Raw genomic sequence first — 27,938 nt, 5'->3', positions numbered from 1 at the left:
GTAGCCCCTGAAGTTCAATAACTTTTCGTTAATATTTTCCCAAAATTTTATTTGTTTAACTCATGCAGTTGCCCGTCGCAAATAGACTATAATTATGGCGACGTGAACAACAAAAAATCAACAACTTTTTGCTCGCAGCTTTGATGTAGCAGCTACCTTCCGTAAGATGAGCGGCTATATCCCAAAACGCTTTCTCCCTTCCTTCGTTTACACCTGGAGAGTAGGCTAAATATATTTAAGTAATTTCGTGTGAACCCCACAAATATCTACATAATTATATATAATATATATTATATTATTATATTTGTTCTAACAGTGTTTTCAATTTGTGAAGATTAAAACCATTTTAAAGTTTTATTGGCGGTAGCCAGCTTTTCCCATTTCCAACCCAATTTTGAATTTTCGTTCTCTGTCCATTGTACTGCATAAAACATCGAGCAAACTTTACCGACTGTATAACCACGTGCATTACAAGAATTCGTCTGTAACGCTTCCACTGTTCAGTCAATGTATAGTGTTCGGTATACTTAAGTGCACCGTAGAGAGGTCGGGTAACGTTAAACGAGTAGACCTTTCAATGCACACGCCCCCCTCCGTCGAATATAATATCCAATCACAAGTCGCGCTTTCACCGGCACGCGGCGCATCACCGGGTACTGTTCTCATGGATTTTTTAACCCGGGGTATTTTGTTGTGTGATGTGCATAATTACCTGAAGTCTGTACAAAATAATTATAAAAAGGACTCCACCCGCTGAATGATCTAATACATAAAGTCGTTAAATTCCAGTTAACGCTTATGTTATATCTTCTTATGAAATAATGTATGCTTAACTATCTCAACGCCTACACAATTACAACTTGATATTTATTTCAAAGACGTATTGTAGTGACTGGTTCCAAATAAGATAATGCGTAGCATTTCCTCTGGGGGGCTACCTTTGGTCAAAGCCCCCTCCATCACCCCCATGATGTGATGCTGGCGCGCTGAATTCTGGGCACTTCTCCTCGCTTGGTCCTCCCAACTTCGTTCATTCTCATCCTACCTTCTCTCCGTTTGGAAAAATGGCTGCTTCAGAAGCAGCGAAGGGCTCTAGCTCCGGTCTTTGCCCGAGCTTTGCGGTGGTCTGCTCTTTCTTGGAGCGATATGGAGCAGCTTTGGACCTGCCGGAGTTGACTTTCCCGCAAATGGAGAGGTATCTTCGGGAGACATCGACAGGTAAAGAGGGGGAAGTGGCAGAAAAACCTACGACGTGTGAGAGGAAGAAGAGGGTCTTTCGCTACCACCACACCAGCATCATCATCATCACTAGCTAAATGTTGCCAGTGCAGTGTGGGTGGCCAGTGTAGATAGAGGCTGGGTTTCTACTAGTTTGTATAAGAGATCATTCTAACCAGTGTTTTTGAGTTGAATGGGGACCTATCAGTTATAGATACAAGCTAGTCAAATACTGAATTTAAATTTTAAGTGGATGTTGTGGTGTAGCTAGCTACCTAGCTTGTTAGCTTGTCATGTAGTACTACTAAATGACCACATACAATGTTGTCAGGTGTAATTTTTCATTATCTGGCAATCGGGTAAGAATGAACCTTAATGACCTATCAAGCGGATTTAACATAACCTTGATCTGCCAACATAATGGACTGCGTTGTTGTCATTTGTCAAAACAGTCACATAATAACAATTGGATGTTATTTTGGCACAGCCAAGTAGGTCTGCTGTCAACTCTGCACATGCGCATTGGCTGTTATATCAGCTAGCGCTAGTTAGCTATATGGCAACGAAACTAGCAAGTCATATGGATAGTCATATAGCTCTGCAAGCTAAATGTTTCACACAATTAAAGGTGTTTTTGTAATTGCTGTCAGACTGCATACCCCATACTCATAACTGTCGTCTAGATGTGACAGTGATGAATAAGCGGGCTAACGGCAACTTAGCCTGTATGGCGTTGCTAAGAAAACTAGCTTGGCAGCTAGCTAGTGCTAGCTAGTCGCTGTCGAACCTGGCTTTGGCCTCATTCACACAGTACGATGGCTGTTGAAAATTACTGTAGGCTATGACTACCGTCTTTCAGCTATCGAACTTTCAAAATTATGAATAGTAAAAAGTATTGGTTCCCAATTCACCCCTGGTAACTGGTATTTTACGGCTCGATGACACGAATCCGAATAACGTCCAAACTCACACCGTCACGGACCCCATTGATATTATTGTATACTAATTTATACAGAACAAAGTCAACAAAGTAACACACTTTGTATATAGGCTCAGAATATATAATATCATTAAAAAGAATTGTAAGCTATTTATTTAGATTGGCCAAGCTGACAAAGTTGTGTGTTGTTTTCTGTGGTCCAGTTCCTAAACCTCTCGTGGAGCTTCACGTGAAGTTGCTGCGGAAGCTGGGCAAGTCAGTGACAGCTGACAGATGGGAGAAGTACCTGGCGAAGGTGAGTGTGTGCATGTCTGTAACTATGTGTGTGTGTTTTAATATATGGGTCGTATGCCTCTTTGTGTTCTGTTTATGGTAACTTCCTCCATTTCTCCACTAGTTATGCCAGGACCTTAACAGCACCTGGGCCTGGGAGTTGGAACAGAAGGGTTACCAGGAGATGACCATGGAGTGCAAGTCCTGCATCCTCAAAGTACGACCCCCCAGTCCGCTCCAAACTGACTCTCACCCTGTGTCTCAACACCCATACTACACTCTGTTTAGTATTCGTCACCTCAACTGAATTACAGACATTACAAAGCAACAATGGCGGAGCTCTGAGCTAAAAACTGTGACGGATTAGCAAGAAGGATAATGCTCAACGTGCAAAGTTATGATGAAGTAGAGTTTGTATGTAGCATGTAGTACATGTCCAAGTGTAAGCATACTGCATGCAACTATTGCAGAAGTATGCAATTCCAGACACCGGATTGTCCTCATAATTCTTTCCCCACCAATCCATTCCCTGTGAAATGACCTTATCTAGTACACCTAACTTTGTATCTCTATCTCTCTCTCCGATCCCTCGCCCCTAACCTCAGTACCTGTGCGAGTGTCAGTTTGACGACAACCTCAAGTTCAAGACAACCATCAACGAGGAGGAGCCTGAACGCATGCGGCTGCAGCCGATTGGCCGGGACCGGCAGGGGCTGATGTACTGGCTGCAGCTGGACCAGGAGCAGAACGTCAGGCTGTACACCGAGGAGCAGGACGACACAGACGGGACCACCTGGAGATGCATCGTCAGGTAAGCCCTCGCAGGCCCCCACACGTCCTCGCACGTCCTCACACGTCCCCTCACGTCCTCGCACGCCCTCACACGTCCCCACACGTCCTCGCACGTCCTCACACATCCTCACACGTCCTCGCACGTCCTCGCACGTCCTCACACGTCCTCGCACGTCCTCGCACGTCCTCACACGCCCCCGCACGTCCTCGCACGCCCTCGCGTGTCCTCACACGATGGAGCTTCAGTCTGGCCTCTGTCGTCGAGTTGGAAGTCTGATGTTTAACACTCCATAGGTGGAAATATTGTATAGAATCTGAATGATTTTTCACCTTTTGAGGTTGTTTTTTTACCCCTCACACAGTTTGAGGAAAAAGTGGTCGGAAAAGTATTGAAGATCTGGTCATAATTTTGTCGTGTGTTTACATATGTGTGTTCGTAGACTGCACTCCTCCTCTTTCGGTTCTGTGTCTAGTTGTGCGTTTGGTCGTGTCAATGCTGTAACTGGTCACCGTTTGTCTCTGCAGGACCAGGAACGACCTGGCCGAGGCTCTGGAGCTTCTCAAGTCCCAGGTTGACTTTGGTCCGGCGGAGGGAGAGAAGCAGGCCGGCTCCACCAGCACCAGCCCCCTGGAAGGCAAGGAGGGTAAGTGGAAAGGAGAGAACATGGATGGATGCTCGATGACTACGGGGGACCCGGGTCATGATACGTGACACAGTGCCGTAACTTTCTCTGTAAACGTTGTCTGTCTGACGTGTGAAGGTGAGACGGAAGACGGCAAGAAGGCACTCGGCGACGGCTCTGAGGACGAGGACAGGAAGACAGGGAAGCCGAGGGTGGGCCCCTGCCCCGGGGCCACCAGCCTGGAGAACCCAGACGCCCACAGCACAACACACGCCGTGGTGAAGACGGAGCGCGGCGCCGCGGTGAAGACAGAGGCGTCCGTGAAGCAGGAAGAGGCCGACGTCGAGATGAAAGAAGAGAAGGCGGAGAGCGGCGACAGAGAGGAAGAGGGCGCGGACGGCTCGCCGCAGGTCGTCGTCGACAACCGCGTGAGCACCATCACCGCCGTCCTAAAGGGCGAGCTGAAAGAGGCCGACGCCCTCAGCAACGCCGTCTCCGTTGTCATGGCGCCCGGCTCGGCCACAGCACAGGAAGTCCCGCCTGCCAAGGGGGCGGAGAACAGGAAGGAGGGGGAAGTTGACAGAGCCCTGAAGAGCAACCAGCAGGCCAAGATACCCCTGAAGAAGAGAGAGCTGTTCGGGAACCGCCACCATAGCAACCATCACAACAACAATAGCAGAAACAACAACAACAACAACAGCAGCAGTATTATTGTCCGTAACCCTTCAGTGACACAAACCAAGGAGCCTCAGGTGAAAGAGGAAGATGCGCTATGCCCTGAGGAATGCAGGGGCTTAGCTCCTCCCCTCAGCCAGCCTGTCTCCAAACCAGAGGACAGTGTGACGAGACGCGAACTCACCAACGGCCGACCGCTGATCACACACTCGGACTGCCAGAACGGAGTGGTCGGGGTCATAGGTCAAATAGGAGTGATAGGTCACGTAGGGGTTATCCGAGGCCCTCCCGACCGCCTGAGGTCGCCCCCGGAGCCGGAAGGAGGAGCGGGGTCAAAGGAGAGGAACGGCCCCAGTTCGGACGTCACGAGAGCTGGGACCCCCCCAGCGGGCGGGGAGGGTGAGCCCCCAGGAGAGAAGAGCCAGGAGAGGGAGACGAGCAGGCAGTCCGTGCTGGTGAGGAAGAGTCCTGAGACCCAGGCGACCTCCAGGGAGACCGAGAGAGCCCCGAGCCTGGAGTCTGGAGAGAGGCCTGGGGACGGGGCAGAGGTGGCCCGGCCTGTCTGCCCTCCGGCCCAGAGCGAGCCAGCGACGCAAGAGAGACGAGAGGAGAAGGGTGTGGCTGTGGGTGGCACTGTGGGAAAGACGGATGACGAGGACAAAGAGGGGGGGGAGAAGGTGGAGAGTACTGAAGGATCTGTGTGCCTGGTCACGGCGGAGGGAGAGGAGATCAAGAGCATCTCCAAAGAGACTGAGTCGGAGACCAAACCCAGTGTGCCTGTGGAAGGCCAGGAGAACCAGGGGGAGGCACCCAGCGGTGAGGCTGGAGCCCAGGCTGGGGTGAAGAGAGCTGGGCAGCCGGTGGAGGAGCTGCAGGGTCGCCAGAAGGCCTCATCAGAGCTCCAGAAGGAAGGGATCCGACTCAAGATCAAAATTCCCCCTCACCAGAGAAGTGCTGTGAGGGACAAAGACAAGGAGAAGGAGAAGGAGAAAGAGGAGGAGAGGGAAGAGGAGAGGGAGGAGGAGGCACAGGGCGACGGAAGATCCCTCAGGAGGTCAGCTAGGATCTGCAGGTACTGTGTGTGTGTGTGTGTGTGTGTGTGTGTGTGTGCGCGCGCGTGCCTTGTGTATACTTTTTCATGAAAGTCGATACTCAGCACTTTCACCCATTCACACACACACACACACATTCTCTCAGAGAACAGTAAGTTAGGTGTTCTGTTGCTATTCGCAGGCCCAGCACAAAGCTGGTGGAAATCCGGGACAAGAAACAGAACAAGAAGCAGGACGATGAGGAGGAGGAGGAGGAGGACGAGGAGCAGAAGGCAGTCCTGAAGAAAGACAAGAAAACAGACCCTGATGGAACGAGTGGGACTACAAAGGTAACACACACTATCTCTCTCTCCTCTCTCTGTCTCTCTCCCCTCTCGCTCCTCTCTCTCTCCTCTCTCTGTCTCTCTCCCCTCTCGCTCCTCTCTCTCCTCTCTCTGTCTCTCTCCCCTCTCGCTCCTCTCTCTCTCCTCTCTCTGTCTCTCTCCTCTCCTCTCTGTCTCCTCTCTCTGTCTCTCTCCTCTCCTCTCTCTCTGTCTCTCTCCTCTCCTCTCTCTCTGTCTCTCTCCTCTCTCTGTCTCCTCTCTCTCTCCTCTCTCCCTCCTCTCCTTCCTGCTCTGTATTGGAGTGTGTTTGGTGATGGTGAGTGTGTGCGTGCGTGTTCCCGTCCCCCAGGCCAGACGGAGGCACCGCCGGCCCCGGTGGTCCAACCCTCGTTCCAAGAGACGCAAACTGGACGAGGGGGGCGCGGAGGCGGAGGGGGGGAAGAGAAGAGAGGAGGGGAAAGAGAGCGAGGACGGCAGCGACTCGGACGCCTCCAGCCAATCAGAGGAAGCGCCCAACGAGGACCCCTGCAGTCACTGCGGTCTCCCCAACCACCCTGAACTGGTGGGTCACGCCTCTGAGCGGCTGAGCAGCTTTCCCTGCCCGCACGGGAGCGACATTCTGACGCGCTCGTGCGTGTGTGTATGTGTGTTCCCTCCCAGATCCTGCTGTGTGACTCCTGTGACAGTGGCTACCACACCGCCTGTCTACGTCCCCCTCTCATGATCATCCCGGACGGAGAGTGGTTCTGCCCGCCATGCCAACACGTACGTGTGTGTGTGTGTGTGAGAGAGAGAGAGAGAGAGATAAGCAGGCCTGGTTGTGTTGTGCCTCATGTGTGATCTCTCTCGCCCTCTATCTTTCTTGTCCTCTATCTCGCCCGCTCTCTCTCACCCTCTTTCTCTCTCGCCCTCTCTCTCTCGCCCTCTCTCTCGCCCTCTGCAGAAGCTACTGTGTGAGAGGCTTGAGGAACAGCTCCAGAATCTGGACAGCGCTCTGAAGAAACGAGATAGAGCTGAGAGGAGGTACACACACACACACCACACAAACCAACAGGCCTTTCATACGCACACTCAGTCTGGGGGTGGTATTTCTGCATTGTAATCTAAACGCGATCTGTGTCTTTAGGAGGGAAAGGCTGGTGTACGTAGGGATCAGCGTGGAGAACATCATCCCTGTAAGGACTCTTTCATTCATTCTTTCACTCATGCATTCATTAATTAGTTTCTTCCGTCATTATCTCTTTGGATCTGTTATCGAGCCGTGCTCCTTGTTTCAGGAGGGTGACGAGGAGGAAGAAGAAGAAGAAGAAAAATCAGAGAAGAAGAAAGACACAAAGAAGAACAAGAACCTGGGGAGGAGGTCGACCAGAACCAGGAAGAGCATCAGCTACAGGTCTGTGTGTGTGTCTGCATGTGTGTGTCTGCGTGTGTGTGTGTGTGTCTGCGTGTGTGTGTGTGTGTGTGTCTGCGTGTGTGTGTGTCTGTGTGTGTCTGTCTGTGTGTGTGTGTCTGCGTGTTTGTGTGTGTCTGACTGGGTGTGTGTGTCTGTCTGTCTACGTGTGTCTGTCTGTGTGTGTGTGTGTGTGTGTGTGTGTGTCTGTCTGCGTGTGTCTGTCTGTCTGCGTGTGTCTGTCTGCGTGTGTCTGTCTGTGTGTGTGTGTCTGTGTGTGTGTGTGTCTGTCTGTCTGCGTGTGTCTGTCTGTGTGTTCATTCCAATGTTGTAAGATTCACTGCTACACCTGGCATGGCTTTCGTGTTTCAGGTTCGATGACTTTGATGACGCCATCGATGAAGCCATCGAAGAAGATGCGGGCGAGGGAGATACCGGAGGTTAGAGCTGGAGGAAGGAGGGATGAGATGGAGGAAGAAGGGATGAGATGGAGGAAGGAGGGATGAGATGGAGGAAGGAGGGATGAGATGGAGGAAGGAGGGATGAGATGGAGGAAGGAGGGATGAGATGGAGGAAGGAGGGATGAGATGGAGAAATCATGATAAAAACGTTAGGAAAATTAGCAAGGAGATGGAGGTGATGAGTCTTTAATCTCCTGTGTTGCTGGTTGTAGGAACGGGGCGAGGCAAGGACATGGCCAACATCCTATCAGAGGAGGGGAAGGAGAAGCGCCGTCCAGTCAGATCCCAGGCAGCGTCCTCCAGGAACAGGAAGAGGCGGAGACTGAACGACCTGGAGAGTGACAGCACGGCTGCTGAGAGTGAGGACGAGTTCCAGCTCAGCAGCAGGTAGCACACACACACACTTACACACACACACTCACACACACACACACTCACACACACACACACTCACACACACACACACACTCACATACTCATGCACACACACACACTCACACACTCACATACTCATGCACACACACACACTTACACGCACACACTCACATACTCATGCACACACACTCACACACACACACACTCATGCACACTCACACACTCACATACTCATGCACACTCACACGCGCACACACACACTCACTCTCTTACACACACACACACACTCACATACTCATGCACACACACTCACTCTCTTACACACCCTCACTCGCACACACACTCACAAGTTCTCAAACAACACGTTAGCATGGATGTATTGAGGGGTGGTGTGAGGCGTACAGGTAGGCACACCCACTCACGATGGGATGTCTGCAGTTCGGAGGAGGATGAGTTTGCTGCGTGGGGGGAGGAGGATGACGATGCGGGCAGCGGGGCGGAGCTGGGCTCAGACGCGGGCAGCGACGCGGGCAGACCCAGCCACAGGCGGGCACTGAGACGGACACCTAAACACAGACCCAGCAGGAACCAGAGGAGGGGCAAGAAGAGGCCCCGCACCCGCAGGAGGGGCTCCTCCGAGGAGGAGAGCGACGAGGTTTTGGGTGGGTAGAACGGAGGGGGGGGGGAAGTACTCTCTCTTTCTCTCGCTCTCTCTCTCTCTTTCTTTGTCTCTCTTTCTCTGTCTCTCTTTCTTTGTCTCTCTTTCTTTGTCTCTCTCTCTTTCTGTCCCTCTTTCTCTGTCTCCTCCCTTTTCCCTCTCATTCAGCTCAACTCCTCTCCTTCTCTCAAATCAATTCAATAATGCTTTATCTCTCTCTCTCTCTCTCTCTCTCTCTCTCTCTCTGCAGACTCTGAGCGGTCCAGTGACATCAGTGACAGTGATGGGGACAGGAAGAGGCGGGGTTTGAGGCGGAGCCAGAGGCAGCAGGTGAATTACCGCGAGACGTCAGAGTCGGACAATTCCCAGAAGTCCACCAATAAAGACAAGGCCAAGCCACGCCGACGCCTCTCCAGCTCCTACAGTGAGGGTCAGTCTCTGTTACCATGGTTACCCCCCCCCCCCCCCCACACACACACACACACCTCTGACCCATCCTCTGAATTCTGTGTTTACAAAATCATGAAGTCACAAAGTGTACGACTGCGGAACTGTCCGCTCCACGGAACTCAAACGAACGGTCTTCTGCTGCTCTCTGTCTCCGCTCGGAGGATGAGCAACTCGTCATGACAACCGCATAAACAACAGCGCGATTACAGCAGAGCACTTTCTCCTGGGCTCAGTCAGGCAGCGACAAACAGGGCAGAGGGTAGCATTACGTTACCGGGGGAACTAGGAAAAAAAAAGTAGAGACTGGCTAAAGTTAAATTAGATCAATACAAATACTGAACTACATTTTCTTGTGATCCATAAATGTAGGCTACTGTTAAAAGCTACATATTAGGTCATTTCCCGTGGCTACACACTTGACGTACCCCATCCAAATCCAAGTTCGGTAGACTACACAACTACAAATCTTAAGAAAAACGAAAATATCGTGATATATACTGTTACTGTTCGTGCTTCAAAATTATACCGTGAGTGAGTGGTGGCTATTACAATATATTAAAGTACTCACTGGTTGCTTGATCGGCTCTTTGTAGTGTGAGGGAATTATCTAATCTTACTCATTCTCAATCTAACCTTATGTAACAGGTAGACAGGCAGATGTAGAGGAGGCAAGCGGAGTAAAGAGGTGAGAAGGAGAGAGAGGAAAGGAGAGAAGGAGAGAGAGGAACGGAGAGAAGGAGGGAGAGGAACGGAGAGAAGGAGGGAGAGGAAAGGAGAGAGAGGAAAGGAGAGAGAGGACAAAGACTAAGCACAGGTTATCAGGTGGGGACCCTAGCAGTTTACCCTAAATATGCCCACTACCTCCCCCCGCTGCTAGCTTCTAGTGGAAACACTGAACCCCATTTGTTTTCTGTCCTGCAGAATCTGCCTTTTCCAAAGAGTCTGAGGAAGAGGAGGAGGAAGGAGAAAAGAAGAGGAGAAGACTGAAGAGGAGAGGGGAAGAGGAGGAGGAGGATGTCGGCAAGTACAGGAGGAGGAGGATGCTGTTGAAAAGAAAGAGAGAAGAAGAGAGGGAGGTTGAGGAGAGAAGAAAGAGACGGAAGAGGAGGCAGATGGAGGAAGACGAGGAGGAGGAGAAGCGGAGGAGGTTGAAAAGGAGAGGCAGAGAGGAGCAGGGGGAGGAGCAGATGGGGAGGGGGAGGAGGAGGGAGCTGTTGACTGAACAGCGACGGAAGAGGCTGGCTCTGATGCTGAAGAAGCGCAGGCCTTCCACAGAGGACGAGGACGACGTCGATGAAAACGACGAATCCGAATCTTCCTCCGAGGAAGATCGTCCCATACGCAAACGACTGAACCGCATTGACTCTGACGAAGATGACGAGGAGGAGGAAGAGACAAAAAGTAAAGTGGAGAAGGAATCCACAACCCGACCCTCTCGTGTTTCCAGGGACAGTGACGATGTTCAGGAGAAGGGCCACAATCTTTCTCCTTCTAATGGACACCGGGCCTCCAGAGGCCCAGTTATGCCTGGGGATGGTAGTCCAGCTGTACCCAGGGACAGCACAGAGTCCGGTGGGCACGGCGGGCACAATGGCCCCTCAGGCTCCGGGGAGCCTGAAGACAGTGACCTGATGAAAACTGAACAGTCATGATAGTATGTAAATAAAACTGCCTCTGGTTTTTGTTTAGTCATAAAAATTTTTTTACTTTCTTGCCTTTCACCAACAACCACCTTTTTAAACTGGATCTTTTCGTTCCGCATGTTGTTTATTCCCTACGCTTGTGGGTGAACACAGGAAGAGCCACGTTTCACTACGCAGTGTCCAGACTTCCTGAGAAGAGATGTGCTCCGCCCACTGGGACTGTATTCTTCAGAACCAGATTTGGGTCCAGTGTGGGTAGTGGATCTGGACAAGGAGAACTGGGTGTTCTGGACCAAACGCACTTGAACCAGTTGTAGAGCTTCCTGATCTTGACAGTATCTTACTCCGCTCTACCGACACACACATGTACAGTCACCAACACACACGTACAGTCACCAACACACAGCCTGTGAATGATTGGCTGCATCGCCTCCCAGAACACGGCCCTTCTCTGTACGTGATTGGTCCTCACAGCATTTCACCCTCCTTTGATACTAGTGTTCTGGTCTCCATTGGTCTAACAGAGCTTTTGGACAGAGGCCAGTTTCGCTGTACATACTTTGCTTGTGATGCCATTCCTTGTAAGATAATAGATGTCTGGTTCTATTTGTTTCCTTGGAAAATAGTGTTATATTTTATATATGAAGGAGATGATGATTGCAACGAGAGGTCTGTCTGGATGGTTTGCATCGCTGATGAGTTTGAGAAAAGCCCTGTGCAGCTTTTTTTGTGCGTGACTATTTGTGGTGTATTCAGGAATAGGAGACTGTTACACGACGGCCCAGAGGGAAAAACATCAGTCCTGTGGTCTATCTGAAACGTTCTAGAACATTCCATCCCTGGACTGCACCCTAGATAGGATCTATATTGGTGGGTGGCTTGTATGAGTGAGTTGGGGGGTCTTTGGAGGGGCGGGGTCTTTTTTGTGTTACGAACAGACTGGCTTCCACTTACTATGTACAGTCAATTCACTGTAAGTTTTTTTTAAACTCTTGTTTTAGGTGTTTGACTTTCCTCTCCTGTTTCCAGGAGAAGTCTCTCTTGTGAAACAACACATGGTCTCTCATAGATAGGCCAAGTACCACACGCTTGTTGTAAAAATGTAGGGTTTGCATCTATGGAAATGTTACACCTGTTATTGTTTAGGACTGACGGATATCAATAGATGGTCAAAACATTACATAAATACTGTGAGAGTCATAAGAACTAAATGTGTTGGTGAGAAGGATTGTTTCACGTGCTTTTACATTGTTTTTGTCTTTCATACCTTTTCCTAAATTGTGAAGGTGTGAACACTTGGTTAATCCAGTGCTATGTCTAACAGATCACATCATTTCAGCGTCAAATGAATCTGTTGTAGAGTGTAGTCCACTGTCAACGCCAACCTCCAGGGAAATGTGATTGTTTGGTATGTCCAGTCTGAAAATTAAAAAATAAAACATCTCGAGGTAATCGTGTATCATATCTCCACGTTTTATGTATGTTTATATTCTATGTTCTGTAACATAGTTGTTTTCTAAGTTATTAAAACCGACATCCAAGCATCTCTTCTAAAAAAAATCAGCTGGTTTCTTGTATCGTCATATTTATGGGACAAGCTAGATTATGACGCCGGCTTTTTCGTTGGCTGAACACTACACCGCCAGGCCTGTAGGTGGCTATAGCAGTTTGTTATAGTTCTTTCCATTGTTGTTGACATTCTTCTTCCAGTAATCTGGCGGGGAGGCTCACAGCACTTCTACTCACTGGGTCTGACACGCGTGGAGATCTACTAGTACCGTTTGTAGCCTTGCGAGCTAACCATCTTACCTGATAGCTAAATACATAGTCTGTCAAATGAACTAGCAACTTAATATCACTAAAGGGAAAGTATTTCTAGCTAGAAATTTCTTTTCTTGCTGACGTTTATGAACTCCTGCTAGTCTGTTATGCAGAGAAGCATCTTTAGCGGAGTAAATTAGCAAGCTTTGTAAGGCTAAATAGGTCACGGATCACTTGGGATCGAAAACAGTTTTTTCAATTGACATCACATCTTCAGACGATGGTGTTGCTCAAGAGTGTTCCGCCGCCCAGTGAGGGAGTGAGACATGAACAAGCCGAGACTACTGCCGTGTTGGACGGCAAGGGACTTGGCTCGGGGACCCTCTACGTTGCAGAGACGTATGTGATGCTTCTGACAAGCTAGTAGATATCGGACTGTCAAAAAGATGGTAGTAGCTGGATTTTGCGTCACCATAAACATCACTGGCCACACATAATTTGGCTTTTGGTATTTAGTAAATGTTATTTTCAGTTTTGATGATATGTTGACTCATCCATTGAACATTTCACTTCCTAGTTTCAAAAGTGTAATGGTTTAGCACGGACAGTATATTTGGAATGTGTGATCTGGGTGTTATTTCTGTTGGACAGTCGCCTGTCGTGGTTTGACGGGTCAGGCATGGGATTCTCATTGGAATACCCCTCCATCAGCCTTCACGCCATCTCGCGAGATCTGAGCGCATACCCTCAGGAACACCTGTACGTCATGGTCAACGCCAAACTTAACGGTGAGACATAGACAAATACGTCAAATTTTCAACTCATTGTGGATTAATTAAAGCTTTAGCCGTGTCTTAAAGAAACGCTTTTGTTCAGGATCTCAAGGGAAGTTGTTAGGGAAAAGATTATAGTAGGCTAACTATTTGTCAGTTTTTCCTTCAGATGACAATGATGCTGAGATGGTGGACGATGCTCAGAATGAGGAGGATGCAGATGAGAGCAGCGATGATGAAGATTCAGGGGCGATCTCTGAAATCCGCTTTGTGCCCAGCGACAAAGCAGCATGTGAGTCTGGGAAGGCCTAGACAAGATCAGTATGTAGGCATGGCAAGCTCTAGTTTCCATGGGTTTGTGTGCGTGATGGTGGTCTGTGTAATAAGTGTGTGTGTGTGTGTGTGTGTGTGTGTGTGTGTGTGTGTGTGTGTGTGTGTGTGTGTGTGCTTGCAGTGGAGAACATGTTCTCAGCCATGTGTGAGTGTCAGGCCCTACACCCTGACCCAGAGGACCAAGACTCTGACAATGATTTTGAGGGAGAGGAGTATGATGTGGAGGAGGCAGGTGGGTAACACACACACACTCACTCCCACACACACACTCACTCCCACACACACACACATTCCCACACACACGCACTCCCACGCACACACACTCAAGCCTTTTTTTCTTTTAAACCTGTGGCGCCCCGAGATGACCTTGACAAAGAAGGGTGCACTGTGTAAATAAATGCATTATAGTTATCGGCTGTTGCGTGTATTAAGATGAATGGTCTCACTTTGTTTCCCCCTTGTCGGATGTGCTTCTGATAAAGAAGCAGGTAAGAACCAAAAACAAAATAGTTCACTATCACATTTATTCATTTAGAAGACGCTTTTATCCAAAGTGACTTCCAAGAGACAGCTTTACAAAAGTGCATAGGTCAATGATCATAAACAACGAGATAGTTGTAGCCAAAAATTGCAGGTAGCCAAAACATGAGCATACATTGTGAAAAGCAAATAAGTGGCAATGTGAAGAGACATAAAAGCAGTGTTTCCCCTACCATTATATTAGGGGGGAGCCCCGCCCCCCCAACGCCCCCCCCCCCGCCCCCCCCTGGAAGGTCAAAACCTAGGGGAAACACTGAAGAGCATGTAGTTGTTAATTTGTACAAATTAAACGACATGAACCTCAAAAGTGCAAGAGTGTACCTGTAGGAAAGCAAGCAACAGTAAATCAAACTAGAGAGGGTACAATTTCTGGGGAAATTGTAGGGTGTGCTTGCTTGCGTCGGTTGCACAGTGGTCCGTTTTTGAATGACATTTTTACAACTGATTTCTGTATATTTTATATGAAAATGCATACTTATTATTTATAAAGATTAAATAGATTTAAAAGCATTTTTTTTTTTTGCTGCTCATTTACAACTGAAAATACGAGTGAAGTGTAGAATGAAATAGATGTCTTCTCATTTCCCCTGCAAGAGGCTGCCTCATCGTTGAATCAAAACGAATAAATTTGGCAGACCGGTGTAAAAATTGACCTAATCTCTATGACTTAAACGTCATTTTAAGTTTTCCCTTCTGGTGATATTTTCAGGCATTTAGCCTACTCATTGCATTCATTCCTTAATAAAGAACCCCCTTTGAAGATTATTCTACGACGTTACCCGGCAGTAGAAGATGGAATCGCGATTCAAACAGTACCATCTGCTAACTGAAAATATGCCCCCAAAAACGTAAATAAGCTTGACATTTATTTAGTGGAAAATCGCTCATTCATAAAAAGCTCACTGGTAGAGATCATTGTCAGTAACAACGCAAAATGCGATATAGCCCTGTGTGGAGAAGCTGCCCTGGTAAATTGTACTACTACGGTACAGTACTAGACTACTGCTGTGTTCGTCTTGGTAGCGATTGCGTTGGTTGAATTGGATTTAACGTTCCGTTGTACGGTTTAAGCTGAAATTAATTATTTTCATGAACAGATTGACAACGTTTAGGCTGTGGCAATGAAGTTCAGGTTAGTAGATAGACTTTTGATTAAAGTAAGGGGAGTGCCGAACATGTTCTGTCGCCGTTTTACTTCAGCTGTGTAGTGTAGATGTTTTTGTAGTGTGTCTCGCGTAAGCTACAGCGTTGCAGTGAGCTACACTGGTTTGAAACCACAGGTAATGGTAATTTCACCAACAAATCGTGTACTAATGTCAGAATAAATCCTACAACGAAAATGTATATGTGAGGAATGTTTATTTTAACGATTGAAAACAGATAACGCTAACATCATAGACCACTGTAGTATGTGTTGCCCGGGCAACACAGGCTAATGTAATGATGCTAATACTTCAGTGAAATAGTAGACTACTGTTTCCGAAAGTAGATGTACTTCCTTAATAATATCAGCTTATATTGTACATTACACATCACAAAGTAAAATGAGTAAATTGTTATCACCCTGGCCTCTTTTCTTGTGGCGTTTCTGCAGCTGCCTTGCAGTAAAGCTATAGTTAGCCTAGCTATCCCCCAAGTTAACAGATGCGAAACGAATGTTCTGCCAAAGGTAGTCACGCGTGTTTTCGTGACGTTAGTGACGCAGTGACGTTAGTAACGTCAGTGACTGTGGCTAGCAAATTAGCCACCGTTAGCTTCACTTTTCGCCACAAAAACTTAACTTAAGCCTAAACCATGCAACGGAACGTAAATTCCAATAGAAGCAACTCAATCGCTACCAAGACGAAACTTTTGACACCTACGTTGTCTATGTAGGCCAAATATTGACTGAGTTTTAGGGGGGCAAAAAGAAATAAAAATAATAATAATAATATATATGTGAGAGAACAAAGGTTGTGCCCTTGCCGAAGGCAAAGCACACCCATAAAAATGTATTTGTATAGCCCTTTTTACATGCAAGCATGTCACAGAGGGCTTCACATACGCCCATAGAACTGCCCCTCAACCAACCTAAACCCTTAAGGAAGACAAGGAAAAACTCCCAATATAACAATAATATATTTCACAGCGAGTACAAGTAGTTAAATCAGTTACAACTAACCAACAGTTATCACTACTACATCCTAATCCAAAAACTTTTTATTTTTAATTGATCAAAACGTGGATGTTTCTTTTTTGTACTTTGCCCATCTCAATCCTTCACTCCCCTCCCTCCCTCCCTCCCTCCCTCCCTCCCTCCCTCCCTCCCTCCCTCCCTCCCTCCCTCCCTCCCTCCCTCCCTCCCTCCCTCCCTCCCTCCCTCCCTCCCTCCCCCCATCCCTCCCCCCCTCCCTCCCTCCAGAGCACGGCCAGGGAGAAGTCCCTACATTCTATACCTATGAGGAGGGCCTGTCAGCGCTGACCCAGGAGGGCCAGTCCACACTGGAGAGGCTGGAGGGCATGCTGGCCCAGTCTGTGGCCCAGCAGTTCCACATGGCCGGGGTCCGCACAGAGGAGCCCAATGGAGAGTTTGAGGGTAGGGAGACCCAGCACCTGTGGGGGGGGGTTGGGGGGTCCGTGGTACAGGGATGCTCAACGTTGGCAGGATTAGATTATAACCAGACGTGTAATAAAATAGCAATTTATTGATCAAGTTTCATGGCACCAGCTAAACAAACAACATATACAGACATTTTCTGTACATGGATATGACAGATCTGGCTTTGTAACAGACAATCTACAGTGCGTTGGTGGACCAATATGTAACAACACAATAGTGCAATTCATGTCTCATCACCAGATGGCGCCAAATAGTTGAATCCTGAGGCTTGGACTCAACAGGGAAGTCCTTTACTGTACTGCTTTATAATGGCTGGTGTGAGATGGATAAATACGAACAGCTGTTTGGCAGCGGTTCTTGTTTCTCGGCTTGACCTGGTGTTAGACGTGAAGGTGCAGTCTAATCTTTGACCTCCTCCTGTCCATCCTTCTTCTCTCCCGATGACTCCCCCATCTCTCCGGTCTCCTCTGTCACTACGAAGCGGACAAAACACTGATTTAATACGTTTAGCAAGTGTTATTATCATGTGTAATATTATTATCACAGATGTGTGTATGGAGCCTGACTATCCTGACCTTCTTGGAAGGATCGTCGTCGTAAGGTGAACTTACGGTTAGGAGGAGCTTCCATGCTCCACTTTCGTTTTCTTTTTCCTCTCACGCCAAGCATCTCTCTTACTTTCCTCAGCAGTTCGTTCACTTGATCGGTATCTTCTTTCTCCATATTGTTCAGCACGTGGTACCTGTTCCCACATTTGTCTAAGAGCCATCGTAGCTGTTCCCCAGCCCCTTGAAGGTGTTCCTCCATGGTAGTCCCTCTGCCTCTCAGCCAGTCCCCCCTGGAGAACAGCACCATGGTGTGTCTCCAGACCTCCAGCCCCAGCAGCTCCAGGTGTTCCTCCACGGCCAGCTTGTGACGCCCCACAAAAGGAGACCCCAGGGGGTAGACTATCAGGAAGGCAGGGGAGCCCCCTCCGGTCAAAGTGGCACTTTCTCGAAGCTGAACTTTGACCTCTTCTGAGGTGTCCTCTGCAGACACCCAGTTCCAGCTCGGTGTGTCGACCACAGAGACCAGGGTGTCGTGAATGACCCTTTCTTTTTTGACACAAACATCAGTTTGCTTTTTGACACTGAAGCCTTCTGGATCTTGGAGTCCCAGGATGGTGTTCCCACTGGAGCTCTTCCCAGCCCATCTCCCCCCCAGTAACACGACCCCCACGTGGTCCCGTTCCTCTGTCAGACGGCACAGGGGGATGGTTATTGTAAAGTGAATCAATTGTATGGTTGCATATGGTACAGTGTTATTAAGGTTATTCAATAGCTTTTTCTAGCATGGAGATAAGTTGTATTTGAAACTGGATGAATTACATTTTGAGATGCCTGAAGCCAGATTTTCTAAACTGCACCTCAGTTGTGTTACACCTGTAACATTGCATTAGAGAGGTTTATTCAGTGGAACTCAACCATGTTTGGTGTGGCCATAACCATCATTCCCCAGACAGGGATAGCCTGTTTGTGCTATCAGATTGTACCATTTGTCAATAGATTGTTCGAGTAAGTCGAGTAAGTCAGAAGATGGTTCAAAAAACGAAATGTAGCAAACAAAAACGTAAAAAACAGGATGTGTTTGGAACAGATGTTACTTTATACATTCAAAATAGTAACCAATGTTGGTATCGTGCGTTTAATTTCATTTTAGCAGGTCCGATGTTTACGCAATTATACACAAGTGTTTGCGACTATATCTACGCATTTGTATACCTTATTCGTCTGTGATATCAAGTTTACCCTTAAAAATACTGTTATTCCGGCCCGATTTAAAACAGTAATAGGCCTACACATTCATTTTCGAAACCGCTACAACATCTATAGTGGTCCGAAAATAGAACGAAACGCTAATTAATGTTCCGAATGAACGTAAATAATATATAAATGAATTACGGTCATTTCTCTAGATATTTTGGCGGTTGCAAGCAACAAATATAGCCAACTCACCAGCAGTTGCCATTTTTCATTTAATTCAAAAAAGTGTTAGACCTTTGCTCGACACAACCTCGCCCAGTTTCTTTCTTCAATGAGGCACCGTCACGTGGTAGACCTAGTTTCAGGTGTAGACTTGTCTGAGACACGCCCCACAAAGCAATTGTAAATTAATTGCACTTGGTTGGCTACAGGCAGGTTGTGTGTGTGTGTGTCAGCTACGATGGCTGGGGCATGTTATAAGGATACCCCTCAATCGGCTGCCTCACAAAGTGCTGTATGGCCAGCTCACCCAAGGCCAACGTTCTGCTGGAGGGCAGAAGACGCGCTATAAAGACCAAATAAAAACAGCGCTAAAGAGGTGTAAAATCAGACCTGGGGACCTGGAGGGCTTGGCTGCTGACCGTAACACCTGGCGTCAGGTGTGCCAAGAGGGGACAGAAGCGCTGGAGGACAGCCAGGAGACAGGACAGGCAGGAAAGAAGGCATACAAGAAACACAGCCAAGGTTGCCAGTACCACCACTAGTACATACACATGTCCCACCTGTGACAAGACCTGTGGATCCAGGATAGGACTGTACAGTCACCAGAGAACTCACCGTTGAAGTCAGAAGTGGATGTCATCATCGGCCTCGATGGACAACTACAAGCAAGCAAAGTGTGTGTGTGTGTGTGTGTGTGTGTGTGTGTGTGTGTGTGTGTGTGTGTACTGATGAATGACTGCTGTGTCCTCAGATGGGATGGAGGTGGACGCAGGCTCAGCGGTGGCAGGGCAGTTTGAAGACGCAGATGTTGATCACTGGTAACAGAGGACTTCAGATCCTATAATCCCTTTTCCCCCTACATGTATATGTATTTAGTTCTTGGCTAACATACCTCAGATCCTAATTGATCTTAGATAAGAAATTATAAACAAACATTTAAACAAACTGCTCTCTCTCCCCAGATGGACCCTGACTGCGATTTAAAGCACTCCAGGTGCATTATGGGATAGAGAAAGGAAAAGCTGGCTCTGATCCGAGGCTGGATGTTCTTTGCTTTTATTGGTCCTCACCTCCTGTTCCACACACGTCAATTAAACAACACATTCAAAACGAAGCTTAATGTTGTCTAAGCAGTCTGGCAGACCACTGAATGCAGGGCCCCCAGTTTCCCTTAACTATAAAACAGCCATGTTTATTTTGCGTTCTTGTTTTGTACCTGATGACCAGCTGACCCCTCAGTTTATATTCTCTGGCAGGGAGGGTCCTGCTCTTTGTATTAACTAATAAACAGTTTTTGTACAATGTGTTACGTGTCTGGGTGTTATCAGTCCAGTGACAGACTGTTTCACCACAGTCAATATTTGCATGATGAACCAGATAGGCTGCATGTCAACAGCTGAGCGAGAGAGAATCAGAAGGAATGTGTAACTATAATACTCAGAGCTGGTCACAGTATATTACCAAAGGACTTGGTTGTTAGCACAGACCATGACTGCAGGAGAAGGTTTCACACTCCCGTACTTGAAAAGACCTGTATGGCTGAACAATTTGTTTATTTTGGTAACATTTTCATACCTCATGGACTTCTCGTGTCCTTCTGAGACGTCTGAGTGTGTGTGTGTGTGTGTGTGTGTGAGAGACAAAAGCATTCCACTGTCTCCTCTTCACAGTTGTCTGACTGTATAATTATTGAAAACTGGACTCTGGTTCCTGGTGCTGTGAGGGCCTTAATCCTAGACTTCCTCTCAGACACCAGAGCACCTTGTTGGGGTAAGAGACACACCTGGGCAGGGATGGCTGGAACTATAGGACAAGTTGAGAAGGACAATTTTGAGTGAGGAGTAAGGACAGAAGGGTACGATTTAAGAGGCCACTGCAAATCTTATCGTTCTGTTCCTCACTCAAAATTGTCCTTCTCAACTTTTTAAATGAGAGAAAAAGGTGCAGTGGTCTCTGAAAAAAAATTCCAGAGCTGTGTTTGTACCTGAGGGGGTGTTTAATGTGTTCCTTTAACAGCAGAGGGGAAGATTTTCTTAGTCTTCCAAAGGACATGTATTCAGACAGGAACAACTCTCCATGAAATGATGTTAATGTATCTGGTAAAAATAGTAGCCTGCATACTTTTAGTTAGGGGTGGGAATCTTTTGGTACCTTACTATTCGAATCGATTCTTGGGGTCACGATTCGATTAAAAATCGATTCACGATTTTTAATAACATTTCGATTCAATATATGCTTACATTAAAAACAAATATATATCTAGAAATTCGATTTTTTAAATTTGTGAATCGATGTGAATAGCAACAAAATCCTGCTTGCGGTTGTGATGAGCATATTATTGAATTTCTTTTGTGATGCAACATTCAGTAGGAGTTGAAATTATGTCGTTTCAGCACATGGATCGCCAGCATGTGCTGTGCATGCTTGAAGGTCACATCACATGCCACACGGTTTCCCTCAGTCAGAAGCACCTGTCTTTTCACACAGGTTCAAAGGTCAAGCAAGTCAAGGCCACCCTCTCCATGGCAATGAGTGTTCCTTCGTTCGGCCAGCATGCACCCAACACCTCACAACAGGTTTAAGCACAAAACAAAATTGTTGTAATTTTTTCATCAATTATTTAAGCCGAAAATATTACATTTATGGGACTCTCTGGATGATCTGGCCGCCATGGTTGCCGGTTGGGCAGTATTCACACACCCCTAGGTTTCAAGTAAGCTCCCGAAAACTTGGTTTTAAGGGGTGTATACCCCTTCGTCTTAGCCCTACCCCTCGATCAAAACAAGTATTGGGACACCACTTACTCTCACGTGAACACGCAAAACTAAGGGGTAGGGATAAGGGCTAGAGGGTAAGGCTAAGGGGTAGAGGTAGGGGTAAGGGCTAGGGGTAAGGGTAAGACAGAGTATTGGGAATCGGTCTTAACCTTGCTTTATTAAAATGTTTCAACATGACACACGTTAGGAGATTTACATGGATGACCATAGGCAAATTCCTTTTCTAAAACAGGTCTTTGGCTGTTTCCATGTGTCAGTCCGAGGTAATGCCCTTATTGCTCTTCATCTCTGGGGGAATGCAACCCTCCAAAGGCACATGTCACAGTTGTGCTTAAAAACTCATACAATCTCCAGTTCAACAGAAAATAGGTGTACAGAGTGAGGTCTTCATTTCCCCTCCTCAGGAATGCTAGGAATTAGTTAAGCAAATGCTTATCATTATTGGTAACACTAATTAATTTTTTAGGCCTTAATGAACCGTATTCACATACAGACAATATTATCTACATGACTATTAAAATCAGTTCAGACCTGGATTTACAGCGCAGTAGCTTCCTGTAGTTGTCTGAAGACTATGACATCAAATTATTTCAAACTAATGTGCTTTTAAACTTCATACATCCTGTATAATGTATACCATTAAAACGCTACAAAATAGTTTATCAGGTAAAGAAACAACGACACAGGTTCACATTCCTGATCTCTTTCCACAAATGATATGATGTTTTGGAGACTTCAACCGTTGAATCTAGTCATGGTTTATGTTTTCAGTCTGAAATATTGTGCCAGGCTATCCAAGGTCCTTTTGCAAAGTCTGATTCTGTGTGGCCAGCTTACACTGAGCCAAACAGAAGCTGAATGAAACATGATCATTACAGTAAACACTGTAGGTAATGGACAGGATCCCTTGGTAGAATGATATCACTGTGGGTTAAGACCCAGTTGTTTGTTGCTCCTGTTTGAGAAATGTCTCAGTTCCACTTCTTGCTCTCCAGGGGGCGGTAGGGAGGCTCCCCACCAGCTTTACCAGAGAGCAGAGGTGCGACTTTATCAAACAACAGCACAGAACTGATCATACCTGTGATGAGAGAAAGAGACAGAGGCAGACAAGAGGGGAAGGGGGATCAAGGAGTTGTAAAGATGTGACAGGAGAAAGAGTGGGAACACAGACAGAGTAAAAAGGAGTGGAAGATGAAGGGAACAAGAGAGAAGAACGTCAGATGAACAGAGAGAACAGGAGGGAAACTTGACTCCTGCTTTACATCCTGTTCTGTCCGACCAGCATGTGGCACAAGGCCAAACACAAACCTATTCTCATGTACCCTCCACTCTACCAGCTTGCTGTGTGTGTCACAGTACATTTACATTTAGTCATTTAGCAGACGCTCTTATCCAGAGCGACTTACAGTAAGTACAGGGACATTCCCCCGAGGCAAGTAGGGTGAAGTGCCTTGCCCAAGGACACAACGTCAGTTGGCATGACCGGGAATCGAACTGGCAACCTTCAGATTACTAGCTCAATTCCCTAACCGCTCAGCCACCTGACTCCCAGTCACTGACTCCCAGTACTTCCTTCCTCTACACGCTCAGGTTCTTAAACTGCTAAGCAGATTTGTGTTAACACTGTCACACCCACACAGCAAACATTTAGACAACCAGACACAGAGTCTGAGGGAGAAGAAGAAAAAGTTGGATAGAGAGAAAGAGAGAGAGAGAGGGAGAGAGAGAGAGAGAGGGAGGGAGAGAGAGGGCAGGAGTCAGGGCCAGAAGTGTCTTACCTAAGACAGGAGCCAGCCAGTAGACCAGACAGTACTCTAAGAAGGTGTTGCCACTGCAGGGGAACTGAGTGGAGAAAGCTAGCGCAGGGTTAAGCACTGCCCCAGTGACACTGCCACCTGCAATAACACACACACACTGCAGAGGTTAATTTAAATGTAGGGTGACAGGATGCCTGTAACCTACACATCTACACTGGCTGCATGAACGCTGCTGGCTCCAGTCACACAACAGAGATGTTGCTACCATATGTATTTATTTAGCCGTTTTAACAGACTCACAGAGAAGGATTTGAACCTGCCTGCAACCTCTTGATCTGCTGTCAAATGCTCCAACCACTAAGCTATTCCCATCCCAAGATTATAAATCTGTGTAATGACAACCAGCAGCCAAGCTATAATGACCATGTTACAGGAATCAGAAACAAAGCCACGGGTCTCTTGTCTTTCCACACACAAACAGCAGTTACATATTAACTGCATCCCGACCTCTCCAGTCAATGCACTGTCATGCATGTAGGCTATGTGATTATGGCTCTATAGGCTCCCAGTCATCCATGATGCTCGGTACCATGCAAAACTGCACGGAACTTTGCACCTGGTTGTAATATGTAACGCGCATTTCTGTGAGAAACTTTCTGCGTCCTGGTTCGTGTGTTGAGGCGGGGAACTCGCACCTGCATAAACCATGGTGGTGACAACCGTCGCTATTGCGTGCACCCGGTACTTTTCGTCCACCGCATGCGTGTGAGTGGCCGCTGTCTGGACAGCAAAGCAACAGGCGAGCTCCACCGCTGCGGCTGTAGGCAGTGGCGCGTGAATGGGGCTGAGGCACTGGAAGCCAAGTAGCTTGTGTCGCAGGTGCAGGTCGGTCAGCCCTAGAGTCCATACCACCCGGACTATCGCTCGAGCCACAACTGCTGCCGCGAACTGGCATGCTATCCGCAGCAGTGCGCATCTGCCCGTGAGGTTCCTTCGGTATGCCCTTTCGAGTGTAACGGAGGGGTTACCAATGGCTCCGTGAAAGGTGAGCGCATGGACCACTGACGCCAGGTATGTCAGTGTAAGGGCAAACCGGGGCTCAAGTCGACCTACTTCACCAAGCAGCTTAAGCTCGTGCGTACAAGCACACAATTGGAAGGTGGACACGAGCTCAACAGCATATACAGCAAGTCCGGTTCTTTCAAGCAGCCTTAAGAGCAATCGCCGAGTCACCTCGCTCACCAATACGATCCCCGCCAGCAAAGACAGAGACACTGTAAAATCTGCCATGGCTTCTCAGTCTGCTTTTCTGCTCCTCTTTCGCTCGTGCCTCTCTCACCCGTTACTTTCGGGTGTCACGGCAGTACAGACTGTACAGTCTACCGTGCAGCACCGGAGTTTCAAGTCTACGCGTGAGCAGAACACTTCGCTCTGCGGATGATTATCTCACATGGTACGGAAGTAACTGCGCCTTGGCATCTCCTCCAACTCCTATTCCCACTTCCTCTGATGTGGTCAAACACTGCCTATAGGAGGCTACCGAAGCCATGGCGGCCACAGCTTACAATAATATGCCACGCCTAGTCAACCACTTGATGACGACAGATATATAACAGGTTATATGGTCATATGTGATTTAATCAGGCTGCGTCAGCTCAAACTAGGAAATGTACCTATGATTAAGTAGGCACATACTGTTAGGACAAAAGAATCAGTGGAAAGTCTGTTCTCGCCATCAACAGCAGATGTCGCTGTTACATTATTTCTGGTTCATTTGCGACTCGAGCCATTATGGCCCACGGTGATAAGGTTCCACACGCCTTTATCACCCTTTCACAACTCTTGGCCACCCAATCTACTGTTTAGCGGTATTTTATATATTTAAAAAACAAAAATATATGCTTGTAGGCCTATGTCATGATAATATCATGTAGATTAGAATATAGTTCATATGTGGGCTAAAATGACAGGTTCTGTCTACCTGCCTTTACACCTAAAGCCTACCACGGTTGAACCAACACTGCTCCAAATGGAAGAACACTTGATTATTAGCCTACTATTATATGTCACTTCTCTTGTCCTGTGGTAAGACACTCAACGCATGGGTTAAGAATCACAGACAAAACCGTGAAGCGGCGTTCGGAATTCTCACATGGTGAGACCCGCCTCCACCAGTCTATGCCCACCTTCTACCATGATAGACAGCCAAGACAGCCAATAGGCGGAGGACAAGGCTTTATTTGGCCCCTTGGTGTATTCGAAATTGTGTAGTGGGCGGGCGTTGCTATGTAGCAGTCTAATGTGTGTCTAACAATAGCCGTGGATTTGCAAGTTTGCCAGTGAGAAACTGGGCGATTGGAGAGAGTTGGCCGAATGCGTGCGTGCCTGAGTACGGGATCGGGAATCGCAACTAGGAATTTTCCAAACGATACCGCAGGAGGTGAGTCCCACAAAGGCTATCAGTTTATACAAATGTATTTTTTGGACCCCATTTAAGTGCCCTAATAACAGTGTCTTTATATGCAGTTAGGCTATCATATTTGAGATTGATATTTGTCTGCCTTTACATAGTGAGCACGAGCCATAAGAGACAAGCTCGTGTTCTCATTCTGGGTAGACACCTACAGTAAACTGGAGCTGAGAGACGTTTACTGCCCGTTTACTGCCCGGCTACATTCTATCATTTCCCCTTTAACGTTTTCCTAGGTTCTTCCACATTTTAGCAGAGGTCTCCGTGCAGTTTATTTAGATAACGGTTCTTTTTTTTATATAGACAATCAGACAAAGGTTTCATTTTTCCATTGTTAAAGCACCGAGGTATTTTTTCACGAGTTGATTTAGTCTTGTGTTTCTGCCCGCTGTTAATGAATAGTTTATTTGCCTCGCCTGGGAGTTAACTGTTATTTTATACATCGTACATTGGCCGTCATAACATTGTTTTGGTGCCCGAATTAATACATTCATGACTAAAAGTATAGTCTATATTGTTCTACAACAGCTAAATCCATATTATGGAATTTTTGCAAGCAGGTTGGTCCCGGCTGAGCCCCACTTTCTAAGATACTCCATCAAATATACATACATTCTGTAACAATTCTATTTAATTCCACAGAACCGTACAAGCCTATAAAATAATTATACAACAAAATAATTCTCTCACCAGCAGAGCAATCCTGCATTTTTCCTTTTGTGATCCATTCATTACACACCTTGGTTTTGCTGCTGTCTGCCTAATCACATAGGCTATCATTCATGGTCTGACAAGATATACGAGTGGGTTTGAGCGAGAGAGCGCTGTAGCTTATTGATTAGTGTCGAAGTAGTCTGGGGCTGTCGCTCAACGTTTGACTTAACAGTTTTAAATAAGACATTAAGAATGTAATATAATTCTCAAACTAGCCATTATTAGAAAACATTAAAAAGGATCCCTTTTGACTCCTATTATTTTATGAGTGGGTGACACCGGCCAAACTCTGACCTTCGAGCCCCGTAAAGCTTTTATCTAATATGTAGATAAACCAACAGAGTCTCGGTGAAAGACGTGTAGGCGGAAGTTTAACTTTTGTAATGTAACGGTAGGCGTTGTTAGAGTGTTTTATGAGCGCTCTACAAACTTAATCGCATTATTATTTAATTTTTTTCCGTACTCGCATTAACAACATGACATCTGTGACCCACCACGTAGTCAGAATTGCAGACAGAGGTCCTCGGTAGAGACATACGAGTCCCCATCAACAAAACGTAATACAGGGTTTTAAGTCCAAAGGCTCGTGCTGTCTGAGTGAGTAGGCTTTCTCTCTCACCTGTCATTAACGGTATTTTTAAACGGCAGACTTTTTTGGGAGTTGTGGAGGAGGACTATTTCCAAGGTGACATGTCATGTCGGCCGATGTGTCTGTCTGTATGACAAGAGTTTATTTAGCCTGTATGTAGGCCTGAATGGTTGGATGACTTGATCTTGTTATAGTTTGTCCTTTGGTCCTCACGCTCATTCTGAGGCTAGGCTATCGCTTGGCAAATATCTTGGCTTCCAAATACGTGACATCATTCAAGTGTGCCTGAGTCTGTTGTTTCTGTTGTGTGTCTCTATAGAGTGTCTATTACTGCTAGGTGTGGTTGGTCCCCATGGGCGGGTGTGTTCTACACCATATGGTCCATCATCACCTCCTTGTCATCTCTCTCCTTCACACACACACACACACACACACACACACACACACACACACACACACACACACACACACACACACACACACACACACACACACACACACACACACACACACACACATACACACACACACAAGTTTAGAGAAAGAGAACAAGTCAGATTCAGTGACACAACAAGCACTAGTAATTTGAGCAAGGGTGTGTATGAAACAATTCAAATGGTTGGGTGCTGATGTATGGTGTCCCCTCCCAGTAAAACATCTACCAAGTCAGGTGGCTGAGCAGTTAGAGATTCGGGCTAGTAATCAGAAGGTTACTGGTTCGATTCCTGGCTGTGCCAAATGACGTTGTGTCCTTGGGCAAGGCACTTCACCCTACTTGCCTCGGGGGG

The 27,938-nt window shown here is 47.1% G+C and overlaps 3 protein-coding genes and 1 long non-coding RNA gene across 5 annotated transcripts; 2 read left to right on the top strand and 2 right to left on the bottom strand.

Moving 5' to 3' along the window:
* The first annotated feature begins 1,064 nt into the window (after positions 1 to 1,064).
* rsf1a (remodeling and spacing factor 1a) lies at positions 1,065 to 11,765 on the top strand. Its single transcript, XM_067246943.1, has 17 exons — positions 1,065 to 1,218; positions 2,362 to 2,453; positions 2,556 to 2,648; positions 3,037 to 3,242; positions 3,749 to 3,867; positions 3,985 to 5,593; positions 5,755 to 5,902; positions 6,246 to 6,458; positions 6,557 to 6,661; positions 6,840 to 6,919; positions 7,023 to 7,071; positions 7,174 to 7,289; positions 7,659 to 7,726; positions 7,960 to 8,134; positions 8,561 to 8,784; positions 9,031 to 9,210; positions 10,152 to 11,765. Exons 1-17 carry the CDS (start codon positions 1,065 to 1,067, stop codon positions 10,880 to 10,882), a joined length of 4,362 nt encoding a protein of 1,453 aa, XP_067103044.1. The 3' UTR covers positions 10,883 to 11,765.
* An 839-nt stretch (positions 11,766 to 12,604) lies between these two features.
* clns1a (chloride channel, nucleotide-sensitive, 1A) lies at positions 12,605 to 20,147 on the top strand. Of its 2 annotated transcripts, none has more exons than XM_067246944.1 (7): positions 12,605 to 13,033; positions 13,286 to 13,422; positions 13,565 to 13,699; positions 13,862 to 13,972; positions 16,682 to 16,855; positions 19,595 to 19,661; positions 19,806 to 20,147. In XM_067246944.1, coding segments are annotated over exons 1-7 (744 nt in total). In that variant the 5' UTR covers positions 12,605 to 12,914; the 3' UTR covers positions 19,807 to 20,147. The 2 variants fall into 2 exon arrangements, with proteins under 2 accessions (XP_067103045.1, XP_067103046.1); XM_067246945.1 differs by having other exon boundaries at positions 12,613 to 13,033; positions 13,577 to 13,699.
* Positions 16,945 to 17,703, bottom strand: LOC136952239 (uncharacterized). Its single transcript, XR_010877825.1, has 2 exons — positions 17,491 to 17,703; positions 16,945 to 17,352 (listed from the first exon to the last, which is right to left on the bottom strand). It is a non-coding gene; the product is annotated as an uncharacterized lncRNA (long non-coding RNA).
* A 1,610-nt stretch (positions 20,148 to 21,757) lies between the features above and the next one.
* On the bottom strand, positions 21,758 to 24,713 carry aqp11 (aquaporin 11). Its single transcript, XM_067246942.1, has 3 exons — positions 24,073 to 24,713; positions 23,399 to 23,515; positions 21,758 to 22,698 (listed from the first exon to the last, which is right to left on the bottom strand). Exons 1-3 carry the CDS (start codon positions 24,665 to 24,667, stop codon positions 22,592 to 22,594), a joined length of 819 nt encoding a protein of 272 aa, XP_067103043.1. The 5' UTR covers positions 24,668 to 24,713; the 3' UTR covers positions 21,758 to 22,591.
* Between the last annotated feature and the right edge of the window lie 3,225 nt (positions 24,714 to 27,938).

The sequence above is a fragment of the Osmerus mordax genome, chromosome 11 (genome assembly GCF_038355195.1).
Source record: "Osmerus mordax isolate fOsmMor3 chromosome 11, fOsmMor3.pri, whole genome shotgun sequence".
NCBI classification, from domain to species: Eukaryota; Metazoa; Chordata; class Actinopteri; order Osmeriformes; family Osmeridae; genus Osmerus; species Osmerus mordax.
This window is presented reverse-complemented; position numbering and strand designations above follow the sequence as displayed.

Coding starts and splice junctions, on each gene's coding strand:
- rsf1a (XM_067246943.1), top strand. CDS start 1,065: ATGGCTGCTTCAGAAGCAGCGAAGGGCTCTAGCTCCGGTCTTTGCCCG. Junction 3,243..3,748: donor ACCTGGAGATGCATCGTCAG/GTAAGCCCTCGC, acceptor TTGTCTCTGCAG/GACCAGGAACGACCTGGCCG. Junction 5,903..6,245: donor GAACGAGTGGGACTACAAAG/GTAACACACACT, acceptor CCCGTCCCCCAG/GCCAGACGGAGGCACCGCCG.
- clns1a (XM_067246944.1), top strand. CDS start 12,915: ATGGTGTTGCTCAAGAGTGTTCCGCCGCCCAGTGAGGGAGTGAGACAT. Junction 13,700..13,861: donor GCCCAGCGACAAAGCAGCAT/GTGAGTCTGGGA, acceptor GTGTGCTTGCAG/TGGAGAACATGTTCTCAGCC. Junction 13,973..16,681: donor GTATGATGTGGAGGAGGCAG/GTGGGTAACACA, acceptor CCCTCCCTCCAG/AGCACGGCCAGGGAGAAGTC.
- aqp11 (XM_067246942.1), bottom strand. CDS start 24,667: ATGGCAGATTTTACAGTGTCTCTGTCTTTGCTGGCGGGGATCGTATTG. Junction 23,516..24,072: donor CACCACCATGGTTTATGCAG/GTGCGAGTTCCC, acceptor GTGTTATTGCAG/GTGGCAGTGTCACTGGGGCA. Junction 22,699..23,398: donor CTGGCTGGCTCCTGTCTTAG/GTAAGACACTTC, acceptor CTCTCATCACAG/GTATGATCAGTTCTGTGCTG.